Source organism: Scomber japonicus, chromosome 9, assembly GCF_027409825.1.
Source record: "Scomber japonicus isolate fScoJap1 chromosome 9, fScoJap1.pri, whole genome shotgun sequence".
Classification (NCBI taxonomy): Eukaryota; Metazoa; Chordata; class Actinopteri; order Scombriformes; family Scombridae; genus Scomber; species Scomber japonicus.
In genome coordinates, this window is record NC_070586.1 from 11,986,773 (window position 1) to 11,999,684 (window position 12,912).

Below are 12,912 nucleotides of genomic sequence, written 5' to 3' on the forward strand. Positions count from 1 at the left end.
TCACACACCCAGCTTGTTGACTACACTGTGTAACACACTTGAATTAATTTCCCACCAACAAAGAAATAATGGAGCGTAAAATACTGACTGTGCGTTTGTAGTAAAGCAAGTGTGACATCTGTGGTGCTTAAATTTATATCAAAACTGTGTCCAAAAAGAGGCAAACAAGTGCAGATAACACAACATAAAATTGATTTCCATGTAGAGTTTTAGATTATCAAATAATGTATCATGTTCAAGTGTGGACAGTCCTGACCTTTATTCCTCTGCCAGAGGGTTTCCTGATCAGGACATGTGCTGCATGATAATCTATTCTCATTGGACATTGCAGTACAGTCAGATCCTCACCACTCCTCTTTTGGTCGCTGACTGCCACTGTGTGGTCATAAATATTTAACACAATTCCCCTGCAGTCAGGTTGAACCTCTTTCACTTCACACGCCTTAACAAATTTGATTACCTTCAACAGTTGAAGTAATATTATACATCATCGGTACAACTTTAACACAAATTGGAAAAATTAAGTTTATGTTTCATATTGTTCCATCCAGAAATAAAATAACAGGTTCCTATATACCTAGGGGCAAACAAATGTTGTCTCATGTGCGAAAAATGTGATTCTCACTTGAACGAAACAACAACATTTTTGCGCCAACACCTGTGTGTCCAGCCTCCATCATTCATCATCACTAAAGAAGAAAAAAAAATCCCAGTGACATTATTGTTGTTTGGTGGTGTATTTTTCTCTATTTCTCCATAAAGTCATGTCACCCATGGCAGTTTGGATGACATTGGCATTGGTTTTTGACATTTAGAGTGGGTTTTTTTAAAAAACATAAACAGCAAAGGTCAAACCTTGACATTGTTTTTTTTTTTTTTTCTCCAAATCATGCCTGTTTTGAAAAATGTCATTTTACACCAGTGATCAGCAATCATAAAGGAAAAAAGAGGCAGACATAGTGTGTCTGGGTTACTGAAGGGTTTGAGGCACTGACCATGCAATCATAATATCCCCAATTTAAGTCTGAAAGGAGATGCTTTATGCATGTCAACCCCTCTGTCTTTCCTGTCACATCAAATATAACTATTAAAAAAAAAAAAGCCAAAAATACACTTGAAGTCCCTCCAGTCAAATATTTGGTTTGATAATTGTTCCTTCAGTTGGATGTTTTGAGCTTCACTGTACATAATGATGTATGTGCATACTTTGACACTAGGAGGCTGTTTTCACATTCATCTGCTGAAGGGGGAACGTTTTGCTGTGCTGACCTTAAAATTTAATGCAAAAACAACTGCAATTTGTAACATCACAACTGGTTTGGGGCCAGTTGTGGTGCACTATGCAACTTTCACAAGTGTGATGTTGAAACTTGAAGTGACTTTTCAGTGAAGTAAAAACTTTTGAAATGAAAAATATTTGCATATTAATAGATTCTGGATTTTTTTTGAGGGAGAAAGAATAGATGTGGATTTTTGTGGGAAAAAAATATAATGACACTTTATTATTCCAAGCAGTGTATTTTTACAGATCATAAAACATGACTGGAGGAGAAAAAGAAGCAGAGACAAATTTCATCACCAACTGTGGCCTAAATAAATCAAAATGCAATTAGTAAACGCATAAATACATGTCATGTAGAATAAAACAACATGCTTTTCACAAAGATTGATTGTTGGATAAACTATATTTCAATGGTTACATATGACTGAAATAAACAAGCTCACATCTGGCTGTTGTTGAAAGGCAGTCTGGGAGTAAAAGTATCCGATGAACAAAAATGTGCAGTAATTACAGATGTTGATTTTTTTTTTTTTTTTTAATGGTTCATCTCACGAGTGGGTGACATGGGCAGTACACTGCGGTGGTAGGGCAGCCCATGTGCAGGATTCATTCTTGTATGGCGGAAGTTGTCCACCTTGCCAAACTGGCGCAGATGGAAGAGGAGGGTGAGCTTTTGGGTCATGGTCCTGAGAGCCAGGAAGGAGGCCAGGATCTGGGCAAGCAGGAAGAAGAGGTAGAGGGAGTGGACAGCTCTCTCCAGAGGCAGGATGATAATTCCTTCATCGGTCAGGAAGAACAGCAGTACTGGCAGCTGGAACATAAAAGAGAGGAGCCAGAAGGCTGCCAGCTCTGGCGTCTGATGACAGCAGAGGAGAGAGAGAGTTTGGGTTAGTGGATGGAAGCGATACAAAGATAGAGCAGTCAGGCATCAAGTGCTTCGGTTGTATCCACATAAAAGCGCATGCACACAACCTCACGTACTCACATACACACGCACATGCACATGCACAAACTACATAGACAGTTGCAGCCAAGAGTTGATTGTTTACACACACAGACAGAATACTTAAGCATCCACTTCCTCTGCTCTGTTATTCAGGAGACGAGTTCATAAAAGAGCTCTGTGTTGTGGTTCAGAGAGGATGTTGGTTTGAATTACCTTTTCTTCAAGGTTGCCAATGTAGCCCAGATAAAGTCGGACCACTTCAATGACTGTGAAGAGGATCATCCCGGTTATGAGAAGAGCCTGGTAGTACCCAGGCAGATAATAGAACTGAAGAAAAAAACAGAACTGCAACATCAGTATGTCAGTGTACAGGAACAGGTATGGAAATATCCTCTCCTCACAGGACTTCTGATACTACTATTTAGTCTCCAAAAACACCTAAAACGATTTCACTAAGTTTCAGCACATCTCAAGTACAACATTAAACTACTGTGTCACCCTAGTGTTTCTGGGTTGGATCTAAGGAGTTTGTCATAGTATCTTTTTTGATGATACCACTGCCGGGTGCTAGCACACCAAGTTTTCCAGGCTTTAAGTGGCTTTTACATTTTTACTTGCTAAATACTAAATATATTCAGGTAGCTGACTATGCTGTGCTTTACTATAGCTAAAGGCTTTAACAAAGAAAAAGTATACTCAAGTAAGTATATAAAAAATCCCACCACCCAACTAACCTTTACTTCCAACATGAAAACCGCTGCAAACCACCAACAGGGAAAATAAAACATGTTGAAGTACAGGAGCATCTGAAGGGGAAGGTGAGAAACCAGCTCGTTGACCACTGCAAGGCAAGTAATAACAGTACATGAACATTCAGTATCTGTTATCTATTATCAAAACATTAGCAATCAATTAGAAATTATGACAGCTGACTGTTGTATGATGTACGATTTCAGTGTTTAATATTCAAGACTATGCTGATTCGGTGTCATTGAGACACCATAAAAAGCAACACAAACGACAGCCAGAATAATATAAACACCTTATGAAAAAGTACTCTCGTGCACTGAAACACCATTACAGACACTGCTTAATTTGGCCAATGACAGTAATTTGCCAGTTATAGATGAGGTCAAGACTATATGAGTGTATAAGGCAACATGAAACAGCCAATTAAGTTTTTAAGAAACCCAAATGTACTGTATGTGTCTGCAATACAGGAGCATCAGTAAAGCAAAACCAACAGCACTGATTACAAGTTGAAACTGAAGCTAAGCATGAGGGAAACAATTGTATTTAAAGATTTAAGGCTAAACCCCTTCAAATGTGTCCTTTTGTTTTTGGGGGGGTCCTTGATTGTGTTCAGCACAGTGTACTGTACATACTATACTTTTACTGTTCACAATGGTGATTCAGAGCACAGTAGTTCCTTGCATTCTACAACACTATATTTCATGTTACAGCATATTAAACTAGACATCTATACAACAGTTTCAAACAGTCTCTTGCCAGTAACCAACCAGAAACATCCTCCTGCTCCCTGATGAAGTCACTATCTCCCGTCCTGTTGTTGGTGAACACAGAACCTCCCATGTAGGCCAGACCCATCTGCAGGTTCTCGGGAACAGGCGAGTAAAATACAGGCATTGTGGGTAGAGATGGTGATCATGACAAAGCTGCAAAGTCAGGAAGTGTAACGGTCCAAAACTGTGTCTGTTTCTATGTCTGCTAATCCTTGTTGTCACACAAATGCACAAATGCACTGTGCACACAGATACAAATGGACACACACGGACGCATGCTGGCAGACACTACTGCTAATCAGATTATACTGAAGGAGGCGGGTTGAGGATTAGGCTGAAACAGTGGCATGGCAGTTTGCTAGTCAGTTAGTGGCCATTTATTATGCTCAGTAAATTTGCAATTAATAGCAGTACATTTCTAATTAGAGAAAAATGTGTTACCTAAAGTCTACAGAGATAAAATATGGACCAAATAGAAAACTGGGACAATGCCAATTAACTAAAGAAAAAAAGAAATAATAATTGTAATAATATAATTATATTTATTTATAAAGCACTTTTTAAAAATCCACGTGCAGACAAATTATAAAATATGATGACAATTATTGCTATACAGATATGTGATTCTGTTTACTGTAGGTACACTGAAAATTGTATAACATTCAAGGTGAGAATAAAATAAGGCACATCACAAATGCATTGCTCCAATCAACATTTATTACAGTATTTTAGAACTCCAACTTTTTAACAGCAGTGTCTAAAACCCTGCACACTTCACCCAGCCAGCAAGTCATCAGAAGTAGTGCCTGGCCTATCGTTTTGGCCTTGGGGCCCCACTCGTCATTAATCTGGCCAGGGTGCAGTGGCAGAGTTTGGCCACAAGGTGTCATCACAGCTCGTCCCTGGGGGCATTCATGGGGAAATGCTGAAACTCCTCTGGCACCTCTTCCCCTTTCTGGGACCTCTTGTAGAAACCAAGCGAGTCTAACAGGCTGCTGATCTCGTCTGCCTTCATTTTCTTCACAGGAACAGTCTAAAATGTTGGGGAGTACAGTGAGACATTTCGATTCAAGGTTAAAGGTAGAAAATAAATAAAGTTGTGTGTCTACAAGTGAGATACATATATAGCTACACACACGTATATGCAGACATACAGTGTCGTTTGATCCAAATTAGGTTTGGCTGATTGATTCGCCATTATTTTGATTCTTATTAAAAATGTGTGCAGCTGCTGCTGATATGATGGCTCTTCCATCTGCTCATTTATTTAAATTTATTTGTTCAATAATTTAGTCTCTGAAAGAAATTAATAATTTGAAGTCAATGTTCAGTCTCATATGAAAAAATAAATGAAAACAAACATTATAACCTGAATGAGACAAAAGGAAAAACTCCCACATAAAACTTTAAATGGAAAATAAAAGGTAAAGACCGCAGGAAAGCAATAAAGTGTGGAGGCAGTTTCATATTAAATCAGAACAATGGCTCTTTATGCATTTAGTGGAGGGTTACACTAGAGAAATTCATTAGTATTAGTTTTAGTGGAGAATTTTATTGTCCCATGATGGTCTAAATGCAGGTTCAGGGGCTTTTCCTAACAAAAAATAAGCCTGGGAAAAACGGAACACTTATGATTTGGACACATAAAAATGTTTTTTATATTAACATTTATACCAATGATCCTATTTCAGGACAAAAAATATTGCTCAGCTGTCAGGAACCCTCATGTATATACTTTCTCACTCTCCCTGCTTCTTGCCTTCATTTTTATTTATTTTTATGTAACTCTGTCTCGCTACTTCAAACACACTCTATCTGTGTGAGTCTGTGTGACAGAGGATTTCATATCAGATGCAGTAGTCTTAAAACTTCCCTTCATGAATGTATCTTGACTTTCTGGTGCTCCCCCGATAAGCCCTATCACAAGGCAGATACGTAAAAGATCCATGAACTCACATCTCACCTTTACAACCTCGTCCTTTTCGTTATAGAATATCAGACGGGGCTTCTTCTCCTCTGATGAATCATATTCCAAGTTGTGGCTACACAGGAAAAAGCGGATCAAGGAGAAAAAACAGGTAGGCAGTGTTTTGAAGAATAAGGCACATCCATTTGTTTAGCTATTTTTAGATTTACTCCACATGATTTTAACTTGGATGAGTGGAGTTTTGGAAAGCTTTGAGGCACTCATAGAGCTGGCACTGAGCTTGGCAGCTTAGTAGGAACACTGTTTTGTTTATGATGGAGGTCATGAGAAAGTCTGTGGTGTTTTTTTGGGGAAGGTCACATTTCACCAAAAAGCCGGAGGAACATAACAAATACACAAGGATACTACAAAGCCAATCGCTCCATGAGAAAATGATGGAGCTCGGGCATTTTCTTTATGCCTCATCCGACCACACTAGGAGCCTGCAGGGATGACAACAGACAGTTGTTAGAACAGCATGACAAATAGCATTGTGCACGCTTCGTTCTTTTGTGTGATCAAAGGTGCCAGAAATAGGTTTTGTATCTCAGCAGAATACAAACTGACATGACAGCACAGGCCTTATCCCTCATCTTACTCATTTCCCCAGTTGCTCGTTCAATGCTATTACTGTGTGCCCCCTCCCTCGACATTTGTATATTTCAGACTTTTAAAGTGCTCATGTCTCTGCTCTGATATCACAAAATCCTACACGTTTTGTGGACGTAATAACATATCCAAATTAAATTTTGATGTCGACTAAGCTGAACATACTTCCATTTGTACTCACCATCAGTTTACCTCTGGCTATAGCAAGCTTTTCTTCAACCGCTGTGTCATTGGTTTTCTCTGATGCACTAACAACAAGGGCAAGAGTGAGCACCAACAAGGCCCACATTTTATGACAAAGTAGTGTCTTACAGTGCTCTTACAAAGTTATTACCAACAGAATAGTCAACCTTTTGATCTATGTGGGCATTTTCTCAGGGTGGACAAGTCCATGGCACATCCCCATAGGGGGGCACTGCCTACCTGTGTTAGATTATTCTTTCTGTTTCTTGTGGCTTATCTATTATTATACGCTTCATCTAAGCAGTGTGTCACTGTTTAACAAACTGGCCTATATACAGATGCTTCTTTTGTTATAGGCTTGGTTATTATGCTGTTTTTGATTTCTCCAATGCTATACAGAGGTCCCTAGCTTTATAGTTTCTTCCACATCAGATGACACTGGGGGTGCAAAGAAACCATGGAACATCTGGGCTCTTATCACTTTTTCCCACACAGCAAACTAGCAGGTGGTTGGTGACCACTGAGAGCAAGCCACACACTCCTGAAAGCACAAATTTTAGCTAAACCTGATTTGCATAGCAATTACTCTCATGCATCTCTTTTCTTAAAGATAATTATTTGGAAAAAAGGAAAAAAGTGTCTTGAATTTCTGGAAGGATAGTGTCCATATTATCTATGCATAGGGCACATTTCTACATTCTTCGACATAAACTTGTTGGTCACCAGTGCTGAACAATCAAAATGATGTCACAGGGTGAACAGATCATTTCCAGTCACATGTACACTATATTTTAAGACTTATTTTAGGGAAATATGCCCTAATATTATAGGAATAGGAATGCACCACAAACTGCCACTTTTTGCAAGACTTTTGGAACACATTTTTAGATCATGTGTTATATTGTATATATTCTAAATGTAATTGTTGGGAGATACACAGTACCAGTCAAGTGTTTATACACACTTTCTCATTTAGGTGAATGGGAAGGTGTGTCCAAACGTTTGACAAGTACAGTTTCATTTTCTTGCAGTGAGTAATATGAGAAGATCGATGCCACTCTCATATATGTGCATGTGGCTAACAGCAGGGGAAAACTGCTTGCCAAGTTCTCTCCAAAGTTCAACCAACACCTCTAAAGCTCTCTAATAAACATGTTGTATCTTGTTTGTTTAATCCATACACAAATTTGCTTTGCAATACGATTTCTTGGCAAATGAAAGCCAGTGGCACTGACTTCACGGAGTCTGGTGTTCATAGTTAGATTATAAAGCAGATGGATACATTGTTGCTAATTAAGGCATTGTACACATGGTAACTCTCTCTAAACCCACAAAATGTTGCTTCTACGTCACTGTTAATTCTTATTCTGTATGCAGATCTTAATATATTGATATCATATTTCATATTCCACATCAGTTTTTCAAACAAAACACAATGTTTAGACCGATACAATCAAAAACTACTACATGGCAAGCCTCAAGTATCTTCCTTACTAATCATGAGAAGCAGTGTTTAATCCCATTGTGTGCTTCCATTGAAATCAGACCTTATGACATCATGACTATTTTGCACTGTGTTAACACAACGAAAGAGGAAAACATCTCTCCAGTCCAAGTTTACCTAACTTTTGTGTTATGAAAAAGCAACTACATTAGGTCACCACAAGAGGGCAGTAACACCCATATGTACACTTCCTGGCAGTTTGGCGGGTAAAATGTACTTCCAAATCCTAGCCACAGACAATTATGTTTCCAACTAAAATAAACCATTCCTGCCTGGAATGCTGAAGCAAAACCATCTTTCTGTCTCTATCTTTTCCAGACACAGAGGGCTGAAGCTCAGAGTCCTGCGCTCTGCTGTGCTGTTTGAGATTATGTGTCAAATAGCAGTAAAACAGTCCCCTTTTTTTAACAAGGTTTCCTCCCCTCTGCAGCCATCGTAAACCTGCGGATGCATACGCTCCCCTTGCTGGAGTTTTTTTAAGTTTGCATCCTAAAAGTTCTTACAAAGTATTTTTTTCCTGAATGAAGTTAGACAGGTTCAGGAAAAGAAAGTTGATGAGATGAGAAAGGCAAAGAGAGAGCACAATGAGCAGTGGGGGTGGGGTGATCTTGCCGTGGCTGTGTGCAGAGTCCTCTATATGTGTGGATGCATACCATATGTGTTCACAATCAGCATGTTTCAGCTTACATCACGTGGTGCGTGCCAAAAGGAGACGTTGTTATATTAATCTGCTGACAAAGTGGAAAATGCAGTCATTTATAAGCAGAGGGTTATGGAACAGAGACATAGTCAATGAAAACATTTAAAAATTTGTGGTGAGCAACTTTTTCCAGTAGGAGTTTTTGCAAATTACAACAATTGCAGCTGGCAAAAGATCAAACGCTAAAACACCTCACTGTAATTCTGCCTCCTTCAGCAAGCTTGTTATAAAGACACACACTTCCTGTACCTCCAAAGCACCGTATGCTGCCTACAAGCTAGGGACACTTCAGTTTGTGTGTGTGTGTGTGTGTGTGTGTGTGTGTGTGTGTGTGTGTGTGTGTGTGTGCGTGTGCGTGTGTGTGTGCTCTCTAGTGTACCAGTCTATGATGTGCAGGAGTTTAAGTATATTTGGCTCTAGTGTCTATTTCTCTCTGCCTCAGTTATGCTTAAGGATGAGCAGGGGAGAAGAATAAAAATATAAGTTTGAGTATAAATAGTTAATTGTGTGCATGTATGTGTGCATGTGTGTGTTTGTTCTTATCTGTCTGGAGCCTTAGGGCAAGTGGGGGGGAGAGCCTGCTGTCTGTCTGCCTGCTGAGCTCCAGCCTGGTCATAAAGAAGAGAGGCAGTGTTGAAGGAAGTGCAAGCCATGTGCAGGGCTTCATTCAGTGAGAATACAATGCTAATGACTGTGCTATACTGTATATTGTGTGGTAAGTGGACATAACCTCATAAAGGTTCAAGTTCAAGGTGCAAAATATTATTTCCTCCACTTGGAAAAATTGTTTGTCTAATGCAATGCATAAAATAACATCTGGTTAAGAAAATAAACAGGAAAAGCAAGTGTCTGTGGTTTTGTGTTATTCTCTTAAAGAAGCTTAAACATATAGAATACGCTTTTTTCATTCTATAAATTGTTGATACATTGTAGAACGATGGAGAGCAAATTTACAGCTCACGGAGTAAACGACAACGTCACCGAGTTTGATTTAGCTTGTGGTTAGCTTGAACCTACGACCTAAAATAAGTGGCTCCAATTTTCCCCACATAGGGAGGCCGCAGAAGGCTGTGAGACGCTGCTGGCCTTGGCAGAGGATATGTCTTGTACAGACACGGATGACGAGGATGATTTGCTGCCAGTGACCTTGTTTGCAGTATCTTTGTTATGTTGTTGGTGAAGGTGAGAAAGTGCTCCTGCAAGATTATGGTTTATTTAATCAGATTTTAGATAGAGCATAATGATATAGTAATTGACACATGGGGAAGTATTGATTATAGGAAATGGACTAGTCTCGAAACAACTAATTTCTTTTGAAACAATGTACTATTTTAAATATTGATTGAAATAACTTGCATTGATCTCTTGGAACTGGAGGCAGTTTTTGCTTGTGTTTCCACTCCCTTATTTCTGCCCTTATGGGGTTTTGAGAAGATAAGAGTCCATTACATAGATTTGATTAAAAAATATGTATTATTGACACCATTCATTGTATATCCAGCAGGCTGAAGGGATTGCATTATCATACCACTCTTCTAAACACGTCATCTGTCTGATTTGAATGGATGATAAAATAGTTAATGATAATAACCATTTCTGGACAGACAAAACAAAAAGCAAACACATAAACTCCAATGACAGATGATGCAAATGGAAAGAAATGGGATTACTGGCAACAGAGCCTCAGTGACAAGTAGGATGACACAACTATTATTTTATGGATTATCACTTCACAATTTTGGCAGGAAAGGTTTAAAAGGAAATTAAATATGACTTGCTTTAATGACAAGTCTAGAATTGCAATCTATGTGGAGAATGATCTGCCTTTTGTGTGGAAAGGAGGCTACTGGAAAAGTATTCCCTCAGTCCCACAATTTGCATTAAGGCCTTGTGACAGTATACAGTTATCCCGCTAAAGAGTCTTGAGCTAATCATCGTGGTTCCTCGCACACACTGAGATGTTGCTCTGTAGACCCTGGTCTCTAACTTCTCTAGAGGAGGGCAAATCAAAAGAGACTCTTATCCTGAGCCACAATAGTGTTTATGATTTAGTAACAACAGCACACTTTCAAGAATTCAGCAGTGACAGCTTGCTGCTTTCGACACAATATGTGGGTCAAGTAGGAATAATTTCACTGACAAAGATCCCAGTGTTTACATATTTAAATGGGGAACAGGATGAGGTGACAGATAGAGGCCTGGTAATGACATCATGGCAGATGCGGGATAGGGATTGGCGTGGAGGTGGGAATAGGGCGAAGGCGGCGGAGGGATTTGCACTGATGGATGTCCAGTTGCTGGCCACATCAGAGGAGCCGGGGGGCAAGCAGACAGCAACCGCTGCTCCCCTCCCTCTAATCTCTGCCTGTGTAATCAGAAACACATGGCTCCCCATAATGGCTCCAGTGTTGTCCTGTGAAGTAGAGCAGGGCTGTGAGGGTCGTGTACACACTAGCACACAGCCACAGTGATGGTAAATATACAGCAAACACTTCCCTTCACATGCCAGTGCACTGCAACCACATACAGTAATGTATTCTGGCATCAATATGCAAGTAAAAGCAAGTTTAAGGTTGTTATCAAAGTCCGTCTAACCAAATAAGTCATGGATAAGAACGGTGTGAATAATCCAGACCTGGTCTCTGAGTCACAAAGATGTGATAAAGCAAATCTGATGTGGTCTGAAAGAATGGGGGAAACTTTCCTGCTGGCTAAAGGCGCTTAACGCTGCATCGACATGTGTTTTTGTGACTGGTCTTGGCAAAAAGTGGAGTGAAAGTTTGCGTCTCAAACAACAAAGCTGTTGTAAGCTACAGTTCGTCGGTCACAGACAGGACTGATTGTCGGTACACTTGGGGTTCAGTGCATAAAAACATAAGACATCTGCTTATTTTCCCTGCATTTGGGCAGACACATTGGGTCTTGTGATCATTTTCCGTTCTAATATCTGGAATAAGGCAGCAGCTTTCTCTCTTTCCACTGCTCCAGGTTGGAGTGAGTGAGAGGCAGAAAAGAAAAAAAAAAAAAGAAAAAAAAAAAGAAAACTTTGGGTCAGCCTGTGGAATTATGTGAAAGCTGAAACCTCAAGCCACATTATGAAGTCTGAAGTCCCACTTTACTGCACAGATAGCGGATGGATGGGTGTGTGAGGGAATAAAAGACAGGGGGAGGGGGGAGAAAGGAGGAAGGAGTGAATGAGGGAGAAAGAAAATAGGCTATAGAGAAAAACATGAGAGAGGGAGAGAGGGTTTAAAATACAGGAAAGGAAGGAGAGAAAGAAAGGAACAGAAAGAGAGAGCATCTGACTGATCTGCTTTCTATTAGCCATCCAAATACTATAATACACTCGTTCCATAGAATTATGCTGACAAAGGGGGAAAAATCCAGGGCAATTTGAAGTCCCAGACAACAGTTTGCACACCCCTCCATGTGAGAGGAAAGGGAAAAAAGGAAAAGAAAAATCTCCATCTGGATAGAGAGAGAGCGACTGTGGCTTTATTACAATTCTGGCAAATCATAATCATTTGTATTTCCACATTTGCAGAACTAGTCAAGATGAAAACTGTTTGTAGTGTCTTCCATAAGCGCTCTTGGACACAGTTTGATTAATAGTACTTCAGTTTGAGCTGGTACAAATACATCAAAGTGAGTTGAATTAATAGTTTTTTGACTCGTATAATTATTTAAAGTGTAATAATGATCCGGAACTGAGAGACTCTTTCAATTTCAACGAAAACAGCTCTTTTGACCTAGTTTCAGCAAATCAGCAGCTTGTCTGAGCATCTATTTGGGAGGTCTTCTTGCTGTGTGGTTGCTCTTAATTCGTACATTAAGAGCGGCCTATTTCAGCTCAGTGCCACTGTGAAGAAGTTTCGGGTCTAAATCGCGAGTGAGTAGATGTCACTGGAAATCTATAAACACACATTTAAAGCTGGTTCTGCCCCCCCCCCCCCCTCCCTCCATCCCTCCCTCCCTCCCTCCTTCCCTCCCACCCCCTCTGGTTGCGTGCTGACCTCAGTTCTCAGTGGTTTTGGCTCAAGAGAAGCACCAGCTCCATTTCCAGTAAATGTCATTTCATAGTTACTGCATTTCCACAGGGCTGAGAAACAACATTTAACGTGTAAGGAGGACTGCAATTAGATAGTGTTTCTCGCAGACAGCGTGTCGACAGGGACGAGAGACGAAAACAGCATTTTCAA

At 39.9% G+C, this 12,912-nt stretch overlaps 2 protein-coding genes across 2 annotated transcripts; both read right to left on the minus strand.

The window, feature by feature from the left end:
* Positions 1 to 1,817: 1,817 nt before the first annotated feature.
* Positions 1,818 to 3,875, minus strand: zgc:112294 (transmembrane protein 17A). Its single transcript, XM_053325488.1, has 4 exons — positions 3,749 to 3,875; positions 2,963 to 3,069; positions 2,442 to 2,555; positions 1,818 to 2,138 (listed from the first exon to the last, which is right to left on the minus strand). Exons 1-4 carry the CDS (start codon positions 3,873 to 3,875, stop codon positions 1,818 to 1,820), a joined length of 669 nt encoding a protein of 222 aa, XP_053181463.1.
* Positions 3,876 to 4,609: 734 nt separating this feature from the next.
* Positions 4,610 to 6,615, minus strand: selenoe (selenoprotein e). Its single transcript, XM_053325860.1, has 4 exons — positions 6,508 to 6,615; positions 6,084 to 6,160; positions 5,715 to 5,793; positions 4,610 to 4,784 (listed from the first exon to the last, which is right to left on the minus strand). Exons 1-4 carry the CDS (start codon positions 6,613 to 6,615, stop codon positions 4,641 to 4,643), a joined length of 408 nt encoding a protein of 135 aa, XP_053181835.1. The 3' UTR covers positions 4,610 to 4,640.
* Between the last annotated feature and the right edge of the window lie 6,297 nt (positions 6,616 to 12,912).

Excerpts from the sequence above, each read along its gene's own strand:
- zgc:112294 (XM_053325488.1), bottom strand. The coding sequence starts at position 3,875 with ATGCCTGTATTTTACTCGCCTGTTCCCGAGAACCTGCAGATGGGTCTG. Across the intron at positions 3,070-3,748 it reads GGAGCAGGAGGATGTTTCTG|TGGTCAACGAGCTGGTTTCT; the intron begins GTTGGTTACTGG and ends CTTGCCTTGCAG. Across the intron at positions 2,556-2,962 it reads TTTTCATGTTGGAAGTAAAG|TTCTATTATCTGCCTGGGTA; the intron begins GTTAGTTGGGTG and ends TTTTTTCTTCAG.